Below are 20,531 nucleotides of genomic sequence, written 5' to 3'. Positions count from 1 at the left end.
AGATAGGTAAGAAAGTAGGAAGAGTTACAAAGTAAGAACATGATTTGAAGAACATTGCACATGAGGTCAGAGACATGGTTAAATATCTCAGCTAGGGTAGGAGTGGATAAACATGTCCCGCTGCAGTATATGCAGCCCGAGTCACTCCTTGTGTGTGTGAGTGAGACTAACGAGTTAGTTACTTTTTCCATTAAAGGCCTGGTTGAAGAGCCAAGCTTTCACCTGCTTCTTGAAGTAGAGATAGTCTTCTGTTAAGCGCAGACTTTCACAGGCAGTGCATTCCAGAATGTGGGGGCTACTCCGGAGAAGGCTCACTTGCCGGTATCACATTGTGTAATGTCTTTTGGAGAGGGTGTGGTTAGTGAAAGTCCTTTGGAGGACCTTAGTGTCCTTGGCGGTGTATGGAGGATCATCCTATTTTTCAGGTACTCGGGGCCATTTCCTTTCAGGGCCTTGAAGATCAGACATAGAGTTTTAAATTTAGCCCTGTATTGTACTGGTAGCCAATGAAGTTTTTGCAAAAATGGTGTGATGTGGTCACGTCGCTTGCAACCTTCTATGAGTCTTGCTGCTGTATTCTGAAATCAACTGGAGGTGGTGCAGGCCCTTTGTAGTCAGACAAGAACAATAGGCTCCATCTAAGAATGGGCTCAACGCAGTCCGTGTTTCGGCCAGTGTCTTCATCAAGAGTCCAGCAGTTAAGATGAGCACAAAAATAGTGCTGAAAAGAAACAATGACGCTAGGGTCTGTGTTGAAGGTCCTCGGATGTGCAATTACTCAAAATATTGATGGCATTTTAAGTTGTACCTTTGTATGATTTATGTTATTGTTTTGCCTGCCTTATTTGATATGTTGTAATACTTTGAGCTCTTTTGTTAGAAAAGCATGAATAAATGAGTATGGGGTAGTGGCATATTTACAAACCCCTTAGTAATGAGCTTTAAATGCTCATTTAGACACACATTTCTCTTTTCTGTCCTATTCATTTTAGATACGTGAAAAGTTACCTGCTTCCAGATAAAGCCAAAATGGGCAAAAGGAAGACTGCTGTGAGGAAGAAAACATTAAATCCTGCTTACAATGAAATACTGCGGGTATGTACCAAACTTCTACAACTCTGCTGCAAGCAACTTCCTCTAAGTTACATTTCAGAAGTTCATTAGAGCCTCTCCTCTGAAAAAGGATAAGAAAGGTGATTTATCCTTGGACTGGCCCAGAATATCTGTTTGCGTCCAAGTATCTGTCACCGAAGCAAAGGCCATGAGCATTTATACTCTGTATGTATTTGAAGATGTACATGCCTGTTTCATTTCTTTTTATTTGAAGAACATTCCGGATTCCCAATGTTTTGTGTTTAAAATGCTGCATCAGGGGTACCTAAAATAGCTATTGGAGCTGTGAAGGTGACGGTGTAGCTGTAAATTTTCAAGATGCTGGGAACATCAAGTTATTGCCCTGACACAAAATTGTTAACTTGAAACATTGGCCGTGTCAGGGTTTCTTTGAAAGAGTTTTGTCAGTCGGCGTTTGGTATCCAGTATATTTGACTTTACAATGTTGACGTGAAAATAGATATGTAACACATTGTGAGATTTTACTTGCATTATAAAATTTCAAAAACTTGTGATATTGCTTGTTCTGAGACAAGGGAATTTTAAGGATCATGCAATGTCCTTGACTATTGCTTGCAGATTTAATTGGAGTTACATTCCAGCTTTTATGGCTGAGTGATAATCCTTACAGTACTTAATTATTCTATGTGATTGTCTTTTTGAAACTATTATATACATGATTTTGGAAGATTACAGTATATTGCCACAATGAAGTATTTGCTCAATAGCTCTTTTTAATGCATTTATTACTTGTGCTGGCAGATTACACTTTCTATTGTGAGATGTTTTTTGATTGGCATCTTCCTTTCTTTCTCATTATTTTCTTACCTTTTTTTCCCCTCACAGTATAAGATTGACAAGAAGACTCTACTGACCCAGAAACTAAACCTATCGGTCTGGCACAATGACACCTTTGGACGCAATAGTTTCCTGGGTGAAGTAGAGCTGGATTTGGCAACCTGGAACTGGAACAACAAACAAATGAACTGGTTTCCACTTAAGCCAAGAGTAAGATCAGTTTGCTTTATATATTTAGTGTGGCAGCATTTTTTTTTGTTTGAATACTGTTTAGTTTTTTTGTTCTTGTTCTTTTTTAACTTCACCAAAACAACTGAAATTAAAATAATAAAGAAAAGAAATAATTAACTTCCAAAGATTATTCTTTTTTAAACATTGTGGAGAAAGTTTTTATAAAGTTATTCCCACAATTTGTGGCCACATGCACATGTAAATAACCTGTCATACTGACCAACGTAAAAGTATGCACATTGGCATCAAAGTACATATTTTGCCAGAAGGCATACACAGGAATGGAGTTTGAGTAGAGCATGTGCAAAGTTTGCACGTACATGCATAAATTATAACATGCTTAAATCTATGTGTGTAGATGTATGAAGTTGGTATGTTCATTTACATGAACAAATGTCAGTGCCTGTGCCTATGCTCAAGGCCCACTCTATGCCATATGTGGTAGTACTTTGTAGGGACCTATTTGTGTTTATAAATAATGCAAGTGCCCTATTTAAATTACATTCTTTCGGCCTGATTTTGTATTAGGACACCTATATGAGGCGCCTGTTCTGTAACAGGAACATAAGAATAGCCATACTGGGTCAGACCAATGGTCCATCTAGCCCAGTATCCTGCTTCCAACAGTGGCCAATCCAGGTCACTATTACCTGGCAGAAACCCAATTAGTAGCAGCATTCCATGCTACCAATCCTGGGGCAAGCAGTGGCTTACCCCATGTCTATCTCAATAGCAGACTATGGACTGTTCCTTCAGGAACTCATCCAAAACTTTATAAAACCCAGATACGCTAACCACTGTTGCCACATCCTCTGGCAATGAGTTCCAGAGCTTAACTTTCCGCTGCTTTTGACACTGTCGATCACAGCATACTTCTCGATACCCTGTCCTCACTTGGATTCCAGGGCTCTGTCCTTTCCTGGTTCTCTTCCTACCTCTTCCTCCGCACCTTTAGTGTTCACTCTGGTGGATCCTCTTCTACTTCTATTCCTCTGCCTGTCGGCGTACCTCAGGGTTCTGTTCTTGGTCCCCTCCTCTTTTCTATCTACACTTCTTCCCTTGGTTCATTAATCTCATCCCATGGCTTTTCCTACCACCTCTATGCTGATGACTCCCAAATCTACCTTTCTACCCCTGATATCTCACCTTGCATCCAAACCAAAGTTTCAGCGTGCTTGTCTGACATTGCTGCCTGGATGTCTCAACGCCACCTGAAATTAAATATGACCAAAACCGAGCTTCTCATTTTCCCCCCCAAACCCACCTCCCCGCTCCCCCCGTTTTCTATTTCTGTTGATGGCTCTCTCATTCTCCCTGTCTCCTCAGCTCGAAACCTTGGGGTCATCTTTGACTCTTCTCTCTCCTTCTCTGCTCATATCCAGCAGACCGCCAAGACCTGTCGTTTCTTTCTTTACAACATCCGTAAAATCCGCCCCTTTCTTTCCGAGCACTCTACCAAAACCCTCATCCACACCCTTGTCACCTCTCGTTTAGACTACTGCAATCTGCTTCTTGCTGGCCTCCCACTTAGTCACCTCTCCCCTCTCCAGTCAGTTCAAAACTCTGCTGCCCGTCTCATCTTCCGCCAGGGTCGCTTTACTCATACTACCCCTCTCCTCAAGACCCTTCACTGGCTCCCTATCCGTTTTCGCATCCTGTTCAAACTTCTTCTACTAACCTATAAATGTACTCACTCTGCTGCTCCCCAGTATCTCTCCACACTCGTCCTTCCCTACACCCCTTCCCGTGCACTCCGCTCCATGGATAAATCCTTCTTATCTGTTCCCTTCTCCACTACTGCCAACTCCAGACTTCGCGCCTTCTGTCTCGCTGCATCCTAAGCCTGGAATAAACTTCCTGAGCCCCTACGTCTTGCCCCATCCTTGGCCACCTTTAAATCTAGACTGAAAACCCACCTCTTTAACATTGCTTTTGACTCGTAACCACTTGTAACCACTCGCCTCCACCTACCCTCCTCTCTTCCTTCCCGTTCACATTAATTGATTTGATTTGCTTACTTTATTTATTTTTTGTCTATTAGATTGTAAGCTCTTTGAGCAGGGACTGTCTTTCTTCTATGTTTGTACAGCGCTGCGTATGCCTTGTAGCGCTATAGAAATGCTAAATAGTAGTAGTAGTGAGTGAAAAAATATTTCCTCTTGTTTTAAAAGTATTTCCATGTAACTTCATTGAATGGTCCCCTAGCTGTACTTTTTGAAAGAGTACAAAATTGATTCATTTCTACTTGTTCTACACCAGTCCAAGATTTTGTAGACCTCAATCATATCCCCCCTCAGCCATCTTTTTTCCAAGCTGAAGAGCCCTAACCTCTTTAGCCTTTCCTCACATGAGAGAAGTTCCATCCCCTTTATCATTTTAATCACTCTTCTTTGAACCTTTTCTAATGCCGCTATATCTTTTTTGAGATAGAGTGACCAGAACTGAATGCACTACTCAAGGTGAGGTCACACCATGGAGCAATGCAAATATATCTATATAGACTCATGGATTCAGCTCCGATAATGCACAAATGCTGATGTCTGCATCACTCAAACATATTGGGCTGTCCAATTCATTAACAGGCTTTAAAGTAGAGAATTACATGGGGACAAAGTTTGTCTCTGTCCCCGTCCCCATCCCCACTCTTAAGTTACCATGGGTTCCCGTCCCCGTGTCATTCTTGATACGTGCCCACCCCCAGTGTCTGAGACAGGCCTCTCAGCCATAAGGATCGATGCACCCAGTACAACTCCTGATGTTGATACAGACCCTGAGGTTTCGGACCAGGCTCCAAAAACTTTTTCACTTTGAGCATCTCTGGCCAGCTGGGTTCTTTTGAGCTGCTGGATTCCTGTCATCTGAAGTACTTGACCTGGAAGGTCCTGTTTTTGATGGCTGTTACTTCAGCTCGCAAGGTCAATGAGCTTCAGGCCCTAGTAGTGGATCCAGCTTTCACTAAATTTCATCATAACAGAGTAGTTCTCCGCACACACCCTAAGTTCCTGCCTAAGGTTGTGTCAGCGTTCCATCTGAACCAATCGATCATTCTTTCCCAAACCATATGCCCATCCTGGTCAAAGCACACTGCACACCTTGGATTGCAAGTGAGCATTGACCTGTTATTTGGAGCAGACTAGGCCCTTCAGACAGTTCACACAGCTTTTTGTTTCTTTTGATTCCAACAGGATGGGGGTCACCATCAGGAAACGCACAATCTCCAGTTGTCTGACAGAATGCTTTTGATTCACAAGTCCAGGCTGGGCTGACTCTTGAGGGTCATGTCAAGGCTCACAATGTTAGAGCCATGGCTGCATGCATCAGTAGCCCCCTTGAAGTTAGCCTCCATTGAAGAAATTTGCAAGGCTGTGACGTGGTCTTCAGTCCACACATTCACATCACACTACTGCCTTGAGCAGGATACCCGACGCGATAGTCAGTTTGGACAGACAGTTCTGCAGAATTTGTTTGGGGTCTAGCATCCAACTCCACTCTCGTAGGCCCATTTTGTTATGTTCCAGGCTGCATGCTTACACAGTTGTATGTAGTTTCAGGTAAATTACTATTTTGTTCTCACCGTTGCGAGGCCCATTTGACCTATGGGTGTTCTTTTTGGTGAGCCTGATAGGGATTCCCACATGTGAGAATATGGCTTGTTTGTCCTCTGAGAAAGCAAAGAAACTTATCCTGTAGCAGGTGTTCTCTGAGGATAGCAGGCCATTCATTCTCATATACCCTCCCACCTCCCCTTAGAGTTGCCTCCTTTTTGTAGTATGCTATTTTATGCTACTGCGGGTCCTGCGCTCTCACGGCTGGCGGGAAGGCACTCACATGTAGGCAGTGGGGTCACTGCACATGCTTTAAAAGCTTTAGTAGTTCATTTTCGCTGTGCACCAGGTGACGCAGATGACATCACCCACATGTAAGAATGAATGGCCTGCTGTCCTCGGAGAACACCTGCTACAGGTAAGTATCTTCACTATATAGTCCAGACAGATAAGAAAAATAAGTGTTTGGGGTGAAACAGGGCTTACAATTTAAAACTGACTCAGAAGGAGGGTTTGTGTTTAATTGAGGATAGGGACCACTTTGGGTGAAGCTGAAAGAAACTGAGCCTTTGCCTCACTGATAATCTAAATAAGAAAAGCGGGTGGGTGAAGGGCAGTAAAAGGTTGCATTCCAAATAAGACAGTGTTTTCCCTTGCTTTCAAAATGCCCACATTGTAGTTACACCGATGCCCAAACAAGTTAAAACAAACTTAGATGTGGTGTTAATTTCCTAATTGGTGTCCCCTAAACCGGTATTTCCCAAGTCCAGTCCTGGAATACCCCTTGCCAGTCAGGTTTTTAGAATATTCACATTGAATATTCATGAACTTGATTTTTATACACTGCCTCCATTATATGCAAATCTCTTTCATGCATATTCATTGTGGATATCTTGAAAACCTAACTGGCAAGGGGTACTCCAGGACCAAACTTGGGAAACACTGCCCTAAATTCTATGAAATATAAAAACAGGTGCTGTTTACCTAGGTTAACGAGTATTTTTGTAAATTTACAGACACCAGCGGCTGGTCTTGCAATTGAGAACAGGGGGGAGATAAAACTTGCCCTTAAATATGTCCCCCAACCATCCACAGGTAAGTGGGTAACATCGGTCTATCCAGAGCAGGACAGGTAGAAAGATAGTATTACGGGCGTGTGAGGCCAAAAATTTTGTTCTGATTAGTTTCCTGTGTTTATAGGATTTTTTGTTTTGTTTAGCTCCTTAAAATATTCAGAGAGCAATGCCATGGAGATCATGCATTAATGAAAAATAGTGTGCACTATTCATGACATAAGAAAAACCCTAGAATTTTATGATTCCCCCCCCCCCCCCCCCCTCCATTTCAGTCTAAAAATGATATGAAATGAGATGAGAAATGTTTGAAATGAATACACATCCCTTATAGTAAAAATAGAGAGGACACAACAATTATAACTCATTTAAAGGACATGCACAGTGCTAGTTAGTCCTGTTAAATAAATGGAGGACCCTAGCATACTCATGAAGAATACAGACAATATTATTTCATACTATACCAAAAAAATATTCAGAAGCTTATGGGGGGACCCCTGATGATGTATGACGTTTTGGAATGCTGGCATGTACCTGGTCTAATTATTGAATTTACTTTTATATTGTTTATTCTTTGAATTACCTGGATATTTTGAAGTGTAAAATAAAATTGTTTTTATCCTTCTGATTCTTTCAGGCGTCTTTTGTAGTGGTGTGGAGAGAGGTATTGTTCTAGATTGAGGGTTCTCAGTCCGGTCTTCAGGACACACATAACTAGTTTTCAGGATACCCACAATGAATATGCATGAGATTACATGTATTACCTCCATTCTATGCATATGTATCTCATGCATATTCATTGGGAGTATTCTGGAAACCAGACTGGCTAGGTGTGTCTAATTGATTGAGTTGAGAACCTCTGCTCTAGATGTCTGTATGATATTTTGGAAATCATTATATTTATATCCCCCATTCCCCAATATTTAAACACCCTGGTCACTGTTAGATTTAAACACCAGCCATAGCATTTAAATCTGTGGTTCTCAACCAAGTCTTCAGGGCACACCCAGCCAGTTGGTTTTTGGGATACCCACAATGAATATGCATGAGATAAGTGGAGGGTAGTGCATGTAAATTTATCTCATGTGCATTCATTGTGGGTATCCTGAAAACCTGACTGGTTGACAATCCCTGGTAGTAGATCTATACCTGAATATTCACTGCTGGACAATACCCAGATATCGGTGCTGAATATCTAGGTATAGACTGGCCAGTAGAAGTTATCTAGATACTGCTGGTACTCGGCATATCAACAGAGCCTGAATAATTTCCAGTTCCACCCCCAAACTGCCCTAGTGCTACTCAGAGAGTCCTCAAATAATTAAGAGACCAAACACAAAATACTTTCAAAAATATAGAATATTCATATAAATATATCATGCTCAGAACTCTGTAACCCAGCTGGCAGGAGGCAAGTTACTTGAATATAATCATTGCACTTTCTAGTAGCAACATTAAAAGTAAAGATGAAACATTGATGTTAAAGTTCACTTATCTTTTGTAGATGTCAACATCTATGCCACTTGGTAAAATAATTCTCATGTCCATTCCTAAGAACCCCAAGTCTAGCATGAGTGAAGTATCCAATTACAGACCGGTGGCCTCCATACCACTGTTAGTAAAGGTAATGGAAAGTCTGGTGTCCAGTCAAGTCCTGGAATACCTTCTGACTCATAATATCTTACATAGTTCTCAATCGGGGTTTAGACCTGCATATAGTACAGAGACAGTTCTTACCACCTTGATAACCAATTTCAGGATGGACCTATGTCAGGGCAAGAAAATTTTGATTTTACAGTTTGATATGTCCAGCGCTTTTGACACAGTTGACCATAATATTTTACTGAGTCTGATGGATCAGTTTAGCATTTGTGGTGAAGTCCTGCAGTGGCTCAATGGTTTCTTAACTTTACTTGATATTGTCTTGACTTTATCTGGTAACATTTCTTCACCCTGGCTCTGTGTGTGTGGGGTGCCCCAGGTTCCCCCCTTTCTTCCATTCTGTTTAATATAATGATGGTCCCACTAGGTAGATTATTGGAATCAAATGGCTTTGATACCTTTATGCTGATGATATCACTATTTACATACCATTTAAAGAAAACTTAGATGAAAACTTGCCTAGAATTAAGCCCGTCATGGATCTGATGGAATCTTGGGCTGCCAATTTTACATTAAAACTGAATAAGGGTAAAACCAAGTGCATGATCTTAACCCATTCTGCCCACCTATTGAATAATAAAAACTTCAGTATTGATAATGTGTCCTACCCTTTTTCTACCACCATGAAAATCTTGGGAATAACTATTGACCAATACCTATCATTTGAACCTCAGGTTTCTGTGGTGATTTCTAGTGTCTTTAATTCTCTGTGGAAATTGAAAAGACTGAGGCCTTTCTTTTCTCACTCGCTTTTTCAGTCTTTAGTGCTATCCAGTTTTGATTACTGTAATGCTGTTTACTCAGGCCGAAAAGTCTCTCTTATCAAAAACCCAAACAGCTCAGAACACTGTGGCTCGTCTCATATATAAAGCCCTTCAATTCACCAAGTCAGCTCCTCTTTTAATCAAACCTCATTCGCTTCCAATAAACACAAGAGTTACTTTTAAACTGTGTACTTGTTTATCAAATTTTATTTGGTCTTTTACCTGACTCTATGCAATACTTGTTAGTTTCTTGACGTTGAATGAGCATTACCTAAAGGTAATTCTATCTTCTACTCCATTTTCCATGTTGTAAAAATCTTCATTACAGATCTATTCATGATGCAAGGTTCACATACCAAGCTACTAGGAAATGGAATTCCCTACCAAAGTTACTCAGATATGTTACTGACTACTTGAAATTTCGTAAATTGTTGAAAGCATTCTTTTTTTAGTAAATTTCCTCGCCACTGTTGGTGATTGTTATTTTTTTAGTTAATTTGTTATTTCAAAATGAGTCATCTTCCTTGCTTAGATATTTTACCTATTATTGTTTTGTATTTTTGTTATAGTTCTCTTATTGTAATTTGCTTTAAAAGTTTGATGTACGCCACATTGAACCCAAACTTGTTTGGGATAATGCGGGGTACAAATGCCATAAGTAAATAAATAATCCTACTGAAAATCCGATTATAGCCCCAGTGAGCGACAGTTATACATGTAGAAGCAGCTCCCACCCTTATACTTGCTGCTTGAATGAAAGGCCCATAGTTTATTTTTTGTATATATGTTTAAATTTCAAAAGATTTTTTTCAAACCGAGAAAAACCTGAAGCCTAACGTTTAGGTTCTGGCACTTATACCAGCTATAGAGCTGGCATAAGTGCAAGCATAACTTATAATAATCTGTAAGTTATATGTATAGGTGGGACCCCACCTATATCCTGCCCAAGTTCCGCCTTTGTTACATTACCTTGCAAATATATGAAATGGAAGTTAAGTAGATATTTGCAGAATGTTGTTTACGCAGAATGCTTGTTTTGTGTACATATATACACATACTAGTAAGAGAGGCCCATTTCTGGGAGAGATGAAACGGGCGCTAGCAAGGTTGTGGGGCAGGGGGAGATGGGGTTTGCAGCCTGTAGAGGCATGTTCAGCGACCCAGCTGTCCCCGAAGCACCCTGCAGGCACAGGGAGATAGCGTCCTGCAGGCACGGGGAGATAGCGTTTGGAGCCTCGCAAGCGGATGTGAGCGAACCAGTTGTCCCCCAACCCCCCTCCCCCGGTCGTCAGCGAGGCAGCTGTCCCCGAACCCCCCTCAAGGCACCTGCGAACTCCGTGATGGTGTTTCCATTGGGATTGCTCGTTACTTTTGTGCAGTGTGCTCCGGCACAGATATTTCCTGACGCGAGGGCGGGGCATACAGCAGTTCAGAGTTCAGACTTCCGATTTGCAGGCATGGGCAAACAGGATATCTCTGGTGCCTCACTGTTCCGGTTTAGAGGGGCTTTTGAGGCTTCATTTAGAACGTTGCGGTTGCGAATTATGTCCGGAAGGGGCGTGGCTGAGGGCGGGTCCTGAGTGACAGTGAGTGGTGCATGAGTGAGAGTGAGTGTTCCGGGCAGCCTAGCCTTCAGTGTTTCCCTCCCACAGAGTGAGCTTCAGAATGTTCCAGGTGAGAATTATTATATAGGATATGTGCCATTAGTCTAAACATTTATGTGCATAACACACGGTAAATGTAGGTGCCTAAATTATAGAATTGCCCTTTTTATGCTACAGGTTCAGTATTTAAACATCTATTTTACTTCCATTCCAATACAATGTATTCTTTCTTTTCCTGTTCAGGCTTCAGTCTTTTTGTTTTGTTTTAATTACAGGAAAAAAAGCTCTTGAGACTGGAGAGGTGCATATCTGGGTGAAAGAGTGCAGAGGTCTCCCACTTCTAAGGGGCAACCGTATAAATTCTTTTGTTAAATGGTAATGGTGTTTCTTCTAATGTTTTTTTATACAGTACTATGGTTCTCATCACCACCCAGTTGTGTTCGGTATATTCCTAATAAATATGCATAAGATACATTTTTATGTGATGACTTCTGTGTATTCAAATAAATCTCATACACACTTTAGCGTACCAAGGGCAGAGCGATAGGGCGGCCTGTCCTGGTTGTAGGCCGCAAGAGGGTGCGACGAGCAGTGGCACGGCTGTTGGCTCTGCTGGTCCCATGTCCCGTCTGATGTCAACTTCCTGTTCCAGGACAGGGGACAGCAGAGCCGACAGCCGTGCGACTGCTAAGCATGCCCCTTTTGCTTGGAGGAGGTGGGGGGGGGGGGGGGGTTTCTGTGCTTCAGGTGGCAACTATGATAGTACGCCACTGCTTACATATAGTATTCATTAGGGCAGCCATAAAAACTGATTTGGCTTGAGGGTGGGGAGATGGGGCTGAGTTCAGCACCACTGATATGAAAATATGCAGGTTTGAAATGTTCAGTCTCTCTTGTCTGGTAGTTAGCACAATAGTTTAAACCTTGTTTAAAATCCTAAGACCCATACAGTGGAGGCAGTGCATGCAAATATATCTCATTAATGTTCCTTACACTCCACTTACTAACTGTTATAAGTATTTTTGTCTTTATTAAATCTTCAATAAAAAATAGTATACACAGATTATATTCCCTCACAATATACTCTTGTAAAGAAAGGGGATAAAAGATAAAGGTTATGCTTATGAGAATGTATGATTAGTGTGAATGAGTAGAATGCATGATTATTAAGTAAGGGAATATAATCTGTGTATACTGTTTTGATTGAAGATTTAATAAAGGCAAAAATATTTATAACAGTTACTCAGTAAGTGGCTTGGTATGTTTTGTAACTAGATATTGTTAGATACTCAATAGATGAGATTATATTAATATGCCATAGGGATATCCTGAAAGCCTGAGTTTGCGGCCCTACAGTACTGCAATAATTATAGAAATATTCAATAAGTAATTAAAAGTAAGAAACCAAAAGATTTTGATTGCATAAGTCTTCACACTCTTTATCAAAGCAAATCCCATATGTACATAAGCTTTACCAAAGATCCATTAAGTGTATCCTATTTCCAAGAGATCCCATCCAGATCACAAGGACCTGGCAGGATCCCAAACAGTACCAAGAATCCATGCTGCTTATCCCCAGGGGATAAGCAGTGGCTTTCCCCACTCTACCTAGATCGCAGTTTATGGACTTTTCCTCCAAGAACTTGTCCAAACCTTTTTAAATACAACTACGCTAATTGCCTTTACCACATCCTCTGGCAGTGAGTTCTAGAACTTAATTATGATTTTTCCTGTTTGTTTTAAAAATACTACTTAACTCCGGAGTCTCCCCTAGTCATTTTATTTCTTGAAACGGTAAACAATCAATCAAGTCGCGTCTACTTGTTCCACTGCACTCATTGTTATAGCCCTAACTTCTTTAGCCTTCCTCAAAGGTGATTTATTCATCACTTTTATCATTCTGATTGCCCTTCTCAGCACCTTTTTTAGTTTTGCTATATCGTTTTTGAAATAGGACAATCAGAACTGCATACAATACTCAAGGTTAGGTTGGACCATGGAGTGTGTACAGAGATATGACATTTGTTTTATTCTCTATTTCTTTCCTAATAATTCCAAACATTCTGTTTGCATTTTTGGCCCCCACCGCATACTGAGCAGAAGATTTCAACATATTGTCCATGATGATGCATAGATGCTTTTTCTGGGTGTTGATTCCAAATGTGGATCCTAGTATTGTGTAGCTATAATTTGAGATATCCTTTCCAATATGCATCACTTAACACTTGTCTATATTAAATTTCATCACGCTTGGTGCCTCCAGTGCCTCGGGCCGGAGCACAATACCAAGACGTGCACCTTGTGTCTCGGTTTATGGAAACGGACACAGGTGGCGAGGCAAGTTCTTCGGGACTGTCTTTTTGGAACTTGCGCCGGCCCCTCGACGTCGACTTCGACGGCATCGGTGTCGACGGCCGCATCTTTGGTACTGGTACCAATGTCCACGAAATCGGCACCGACGGCACCGACCCCAGGAGCACAGGTTCCGTTGGCCCGCCGGTCTTCCGGAGATGGCAGGGGTGAGCGGCCGCGCGGGCAATCGGCCCCGGTCACTCCCTCTACCCAGGGCCATCGGGACCGAACCCTGTCGGACCCGATCCCTCGAGGCCGAGGGGGATCTACTTCCTCCTCTTCGGTACCGCCGAGCGCCGATGACGGGCACCGGAAGAAGGCTAAGAAGCACCGTCATCGGTCGCCCACGGCGCATATGGATGGCCAGTCTCCCAATCTTGCAAGGTCCTCCTGAAATTTCTCAAAATCCTCGTGTGATTTATCAGCTTTAATTTTGTCTCAACTGCAGATTTGATCATCTCATTTGTTGCTTCCATTTCTAGATCTAGATTTAACAATTGGTCCCAATACAAATCCCTTGGGATTTCCACTGTTCACCTTTTTCCACTAAGAAAATTGGCCATTTAAACTTTAATTTCTTTTAACTAATTTCCAATCCACAAGAGGACATTGAGGCAGATTTTAGATAGTATGTGGAGAAGGAATACACACGTCCAGGTCGGGACATGGAGAATTCCCATAATATTTTAGAAGAGGATCTGCCAAACATAGAGCGTCCTATAAAAAAAAGACGTGCAGGACACACACGTGTAGGCCTTGCCACATATAGTGGGAGCAGCAATTTTAAAAAGCTGCACATGGGAAAAGCCTATGCAAGGACCCCCATGTGTGTGGGAGCAGCTTTTTTAAATCACTGCTCCCACATCGCCTGAGCCTGATCTCAGCAGTAGTACCTATCCATTCAGAGGAAAAATGAGAGAGGCAATTAATTCCAGTGGTGAACAACCAGTCCAAACAGGAAAAGTTGGAAACCAGTATGGCGAAAATCACTTTATTAGTAAAACATCTTATCTGTAGAAACCCAACGAGGCCACATTTTAACAATCACCTGCATCAGATTAACAACACAGTCAATGTGTTATGTTGAAAAATGCTTGTATGCAGTGATCTATAAACTGACCGACTTCCGCAAACTACTGAAAACCTATCTCTTTGAGAAAATCTACGGCAAGGATCAAAACACATGAAGTCCATACAAACCAATAGATACGCACCAAAACACTCTATCCTGAAGTCTCTTCTCCCGTATCCTCACCACCCTTAAAACCCTACCCACAAATAAGAATGTTAGACCTTGATGTTCCCTCGATATTGTTTGTCCCCCTCTCAACTCACCACTGTTATCCTCTGATGTTCTATTCCCAAATGATATCCTGTATTTACTCTGTCTTCTATAACTCATCATAATGTAATCCATAATCGTACTGTAACCAATTGTACTTCCATCATTCTCAAAGTATTGTAAGCCACACTGAGCCCGCAAATAGGTGGGAAAATGTGGGATATAAATGCAAATAAATAAAAAGTTCCAAAAGTGACGTCTTAATTGAAACGGTTTGTGATGAAACAATGAATCCAAAGTTGGCATCTAAATGTTGGACTGTGATCGCATGCAAAAATCATCTGAAGCACTGGATAGTTATCCTAAATGACTCATGGCTTTTTGTGCACAGAAGGGGCTTCCACCAAATATTTATTTATTTACTTATTAGGATTTATTTACTGCCTTTTTGAAGGAATTCACTCAAGGCAGTGTACAGTTAGATTTGAATTATAGGGTGTGAAAACTTAAGAGTTTTGTTTGCATTTACTTGTTGAATATTTCTATAACTGTTCTTTCACATTGAAAATGTAGCATATGTTGTGTAGAACTGTGAAACAAACTCCTATTTTAATGCATTTGGAACTGTATTACAGGGATGTGAATACTTTTACAGGCACCTTAACTGCATGTGCAAGAAAGAGCTCAGGGTTGATGCACTGGAAATATTTAAATCGTATCTTTTGATATTTTCTTTTCTTTTCTGAAGTACCATTCTTCCAGACACCAGTAGAAAGAGTCGCCAAAAAACCCGATCTGTGGAGAAAACGACAGATCCAGTATTCAACCATACAATGGTCTATGATGGCTTTAGGTCTGAAGACTTGAAAGAGGCTTGCATAGAACTTACAGTTTGGGACCACAACAAACTGGCCAACCACTTTCTGGGAGGTCTCCGTATAGGTCTTGGAACAGGTACTGTGAAAGTCATTCCGTACAATTAAGAAACATATATACATTTTTTTATATTGTAAAGAACTGTATGGTAATGGGGAAATACACAGACATGTCAGGCACTGCAAAACACTGAGTGAAGAAGAAACTATTGTTTATGCTGCGAGAGGAAAACGAGTGTAGTGAAGCAGAGTTGGGTGCAGATTAGAGAATGACACGGGGACGGGGAACTGCAGTAACCACGGGGACAGGGACAGATCCCACGGGGATGGGGCGGGGATGGGAACAGAGCCCACGGGGACGGGGCGGGGATGGGGACAGAGCCCACGGGGCGGGGATGGGGACAGAGCCCACGGGGCAGGGATGGGGACAAACTTTGTCCCCGTGTTATTTTCTACATTGAAGCCTGTTAATGAACTGGACTGTTGTTTATGTTTGAGTGATGCAGACAACGATATTTTGTTGTTTTGGAAAAACAAGCAAACGTACTGGCCGCAACTAGCAAAATTTGCATGGGGGATCCTGTACATCCTGCTACCAGCACATCTTCTAAGAAGGCAACTTCTATTCCAGGAAGGACTGTTTAAGACAGGAGAGCTAGATTGAATCCTGAGATTGTTGATGACTTCTTATTTATCCACAGATTAAAAAACCATAACAGTGCTTCATAGGACATATTTTTCCCCTCTAGGGCATAGAGAACAGGTTGTATTTTATACCCCTGGACACTTTAACAGTGTGAATTAGGATTCCTTGTTGTAGTAGAAATTACCTGTTGTTGGGGTTGGAAGGGTAGAGGGTGGTGGTGGGAAGGAGGGTTATCATAGCTGCTCATTGTTATTATTCTCTATTTGTAATTTATACACAACAGTTGCACAGCATATTGTTCCTTTTTATACTTTAATAAAAAGATTCATTAAGTGTTCAAGGCTTCTGCAGATGAGGACAGAGCCCACGGGGACGGGGCGGGGACAGAGACAGAACCTGCGGGGACGGGGCGGGGACAAACTTTGTCCCTGTGTCATTCTGTAGTGCAGATGAATGCCTATTTTATGTCTTGGAGCTCATATAGGATGAGTTAATCCAGTTGTATTAGATTCCAAGAATCATGGTTCAAAACTACAAAACATAAAACAAAAAAAAACAGACCAGACCACACCAGTACAATTGTTCCTTTATTGGGACTGTCAAGGTTGCTGAATTATGAATGGTACATTTCTTAAGTAAGCACCTATGTTGTCTTTATAGAATACTTCAAAAAAGAACTGTATCACAGAACCAAAAAAATTGATTCAAAACAAAATACTGTGCTAACAGACTTCAAGTGCTTAAAAAATAAAATAAGGAGAAAAAGACCTCAGAAGCCCATAATGCTCAGTGACAATGCACAAACAGTTAAGCACTAGAAGGGCAGTTGTTTCATCATAGGTCAGAAAATCCTCCTTTTTATTTTTATCACTGTGTTTTCCTCAAATGTGTATTTGAAAACAAAACATTGTATAAACATTAATATCTCTTTCCAGACTTCTAGATAGAAACAGCACGAAAGGCACTTAGTTTAATTTCATAGCTCCCAACGGGACCTGTTTTGCTCTTCAGCTTTCTCAAGGGAGTTTAAACATAAGTGTGTCAGCATGCCATCTGCAAAAAAAAAAATGATAATTACAAAATCAAAAAGCAACAAAAAGAAATGTGTCAAAGCTTGGAAACTTTCTCACTCGCTGTTCCATCTTCAGGCATCTTCTCAGCATACGCATTCCAACATGGCGCCCACTGCTTAATGGAACGCTGGCAAAAAACTGGCCAATCAAATTCATAGGAACAAACTATGGAAAGCCCATGTCGTGTAATATACGACTTACGTTCAGTCATTCTTACATGCAATCTTCTCATGGTCTTCCCTACATAAATTTTATTGCAAGGGCACCTTAATATTTTCCATATTTGTGGAACCACAATTTGTCCTAGAGGTCAATTTTATAATTTTTGGAATCTACCGGATTAGTGAACTTGGTACATTCCAACGTGATGTTACAAGTACTGCAGTTTCCACATTTTAAATGCCCCTTGAATTCTTCCGATCCACCAGTGTCCAATAATGGTAAATCTGCTGGGCTCAACAATTCTTTTGAATTCCATCCTCTAGAAAAGGCTATACATAATGTTTGAAATAGAAGATGTGTCTGCATATTCTCCGAGGACAAGCAGGCTGCTTGTTCTCACTGATGGGTGACGTCCACGGCAGCCCCTCCAATCGGAATCTTCACTAGCAAAAGCCTTTGCTAGCCCTCGCGCGCCGATGCACACCGCACATGCGCGGCCGTCTTCCCGCCGGAAACCGGCTCGTGCCGGCCAGTCGTCTTTTCTCCGCGCTCGGTACGGTTGTGTTTTGCCGTTCGTGCCCCGAAAAGTCGACCTCGCGCGTCGTTTTCGACTCGTTTCCGTGAGAAACTTTGAAAATTGTTTCGGAAAGACCTCTTTTGGTCTTTCCCTTCCTGTACTTCGAGTTTTTTGGCCCCGGTAAGTTTTCTTTCGTCGTCGGGGTAGGCCTTAATTAGGCCCCGGTCGAAATTTCCTTCTCGCTATTTTTCTGGTGCCAAATTTCGCCATTTCGACTTTTGATCTCGCCGGCATGATTTTTCCGCCCATGACATCGAAGCCTTCCAGCGGCTTCAAGAAGTGCACCCAGTGCGCCCGGGTAATCTCGCTCACTGACAGGCACGCGTCGTGTCTGGGGGCTGGGCACCGCCCTCAGGCCTGTAGTCTGTGTTCCCTTTTACAAAAGCGGACTCAGGTAGCGAGGTTAGCCCAGTTGAACATTTTGTTCTCGGGCTCTTCGTCGGCATCGGCACCGGGGGTATCGAGTGCATCGACGTCTTCAGCGTCCAGACCTTCATCCTCGGCTGCCAGTGCATCGAGTGCATCGAGGCATCGACCCTCTGCATCGGCGCTGAGACATCGGACGACTGTATCGACGTCGGTGGTACCGGGACCTCGTCTACTGATGTCGGACGGTGGTGCTTCGTCTGGAGTGCAGGTGAGGGCTGTCCATTCCTCTGCTGGTGGCGGTGAGCCTTCGGGTGGGTCTCCCCCTACCCTGAGGGCTCCTGCGGTACAGCCCCCCCGAGACCGACCCTCTTCGGTCTCGGCCCCGAGGAAGAGACGGCTGGATTCTACGTCCTCCTCGTCGGTGCCGGGAAGCTCCGGTGACATGCTTCGTAAGAAGTCGAAGAAGCATCGACACCGGTCCCCTTCCCGCGTCGGCACCGAGAGCTCTGGGTCGCCGAGGGAGTCGGCACCCAGCAAGCATCGGCACCGAGAGGACCGCTCACCCTCTGTTCAAGAGGTGTCGATGCGCTCCACTCTGGACAGCCCGGAACAGCCTCCACGCCCGGAACAGGTTCTGACGTCGACGCCTGCATCGACTTCCTTGCCTTTTTCTGCAGCCGCTCTGAACGAGAGCCTCCGGGCCGTTCTCCCAGAGATTCTGGGAGAGCTGCTGCGCCCTACCCCTCCGGTACCGGCGGTGCTTGCGCCACCGATACTGTCGAGCGTGGCGCCGGCTGGTCCATCGCCCGGGGTGAGGTCGCCGGCGTCTGTGCCGCTTGCGGTACCGACTGCCGTCGCCTCCCAGGAAGGCTCCCCGACTATGTCGGCGGAGGGAGCTTCGCCGATGCGGGCCAGGGAGTCTACCTCTCGACGCCCCCATCGTGGACGTGGTTCCACAGAGTCGAGCCGGGCGCGGTTGCAGACACAGGTTCATGAGCTTGTGTCTGATACCGAGGGTGAGGCCTCGTGGGAGGAAGAGGAAGACATCAGATATTTCTCTGACGAGGAGTCTGAGGGTCTTCCCTCTGATCCCACTCCCTCTCCTGAAAGGCAGCTTTCTCCTCCTGAGAGTCTGTCTTTCGCTTCCTTTGTCCAGGAGATGTCTACGGCCATCCCCTTCCCGGTGGTTGTGGAGGACGAGCCCAGGGCTGAAATGTTTGAGCTCCTGGACTACCCTTCTCCACCTAAGGAAGCGTCCACAGTACCCATGCACCATGTCCTGAAAAAGACATTGCTGGCGAACTGGACCAAACCTCTAACTAATCCCCACAGTCCCAAGAAGATCGAGTCCCAGTACCGGATCCATGGGGACCCAGAGCTGATGCGCACCCAGTTGCCTCATGACTCTGGAGTTGTGGATTTGGCCCTAAAGAAGACTAAGAGTTCTAGGGAGCATGCTTCGGCGCCCCCGGGCAAAGACTCTAGAACCTTAGACTCCTTTGGGAGGAAGGCCTACCATTCTTCTATGCTCGTGGCCAAAATTCAGTCCTACCAGCTCTACACGAGCATACATATGCGGAATAATGTGCGGCAGTTGGCGGGCTTGGTGGATGCGCTCCCCCCTGAGCAAGCCAAGCCTTTTCAGGAGGTGGTCAGGCAGCTGAAGGCGTGCAGAAAATTCCTGGCCAGAGGGGTGTATGACACCTTTGATGTTGCGTCCAGGGCCGCTGCTCAAGGTGTGGTGATGCGCAGGCTCTCATGGCTGCGTGCCTCCGACCTGGAGAACAGACTCCAGCAGCGGATTGCGGACTCGCCTTGCCGTGCGGATAACATTTTTGGAGAGAAAGTCGAACAGGTGGTAGAGCAGCTCCACCAGCGGGATACCGCATTCGACAAGTTCTCCCGCCGGCAGCCTTCAGCATCTACCTCTACCGGTAGAAGATTTTTTGGGGGAAGGAAGACTGTTCCCTACTCTTCTGGCAAGCGTAGGTACAATCCTCCTTCTCGACAGCCTGTGGCCCAGTCTAAGCCCCAGCGCGCTCGCTCTCGTCAGCAGCGTGCGACTCAGCAAGGCCCCTCGGCTCCCCAGCAAAAGCAAGGGACGAGCTTTTGACTGGCTCCAGCAGAGCATAGCCGACATCCAAGTGTCAGTGCTGGGCGACCTGCCAGTCGGAGGGAGGTTGAAAGCTTTTCACCAAAGGTGGCCTCTCGTAACCTCCGATCAGTGGGTTCTTCAAATAGTCCGGCAAGGATACACCCTCAATTTGGCCTCAAAACCTCCAAATTGTCCACCGGGAGCTCAATCTTACAGCTTCCAGCACAAGCAGGTACTTGCAGAGGAACTCTCCGCCCTTCTCAACGCCAATGCGGTCGAGCCCGTGCCATCCGGGCAGGAAGGGCTGGGA

General features: G+C 43.8%; 1 protein-coding gene across 15 annotated transcripts in view; it reads left to right on the top strand.

Annotated features, from left to right (window-relative positions):
- Positions 1-20,531, top strand: part of SYTL2 (synaptotagmin like 2) — a 272,074-nt gene that overhangs the window by 240,086 nt on the left and 11,457 nt on the right. For all 15 annotated transcript variants that reach the window (XM_030200133.1, XM_030200137.1, XM_030200136.1 and 12 more), the window contains 5 exons: positions 993-1,095; positions 1,960-2,121; positions 6,704-6,782; positions 11,066-11,165; positions 15,173-15,378. In XM_030200133.1, the coding sequence (XP_030055993.1) occupies positions 993-1,095; positions 1,960-2,121; positions 6,704-6,782; positions 11,066-11,165; positions 15,173-15,378 (650 nt within the window). The remainder of the gene's footprint in view (positions 1-992; positions 1,096-1,959; positions 2,122-6,703; positions 6,783-11,065; positions 11,166-15,172; positions 15,379-20,531) is intronic.

Source organism: Microcaecilia unicolor, chromosome 4 (assembly GCF_901765095.1).
Source record: "Microcaecilia unicolor chromosome 4, aMicUni1.1, whole genome shotgun sequence".
NCBI classification, from domain to species: domain Eukaryota; kingdom Metazoa; phylum Chordata; class Amphibia; order Gymnophiona; family Siphonopidae; genus Microcaecilia; species Microcaecilia unicolor.
Note: the sequence above shows the minus strand (reverse complement) of the source record. Positions and strands in the feature narration are given on the sequence as shown.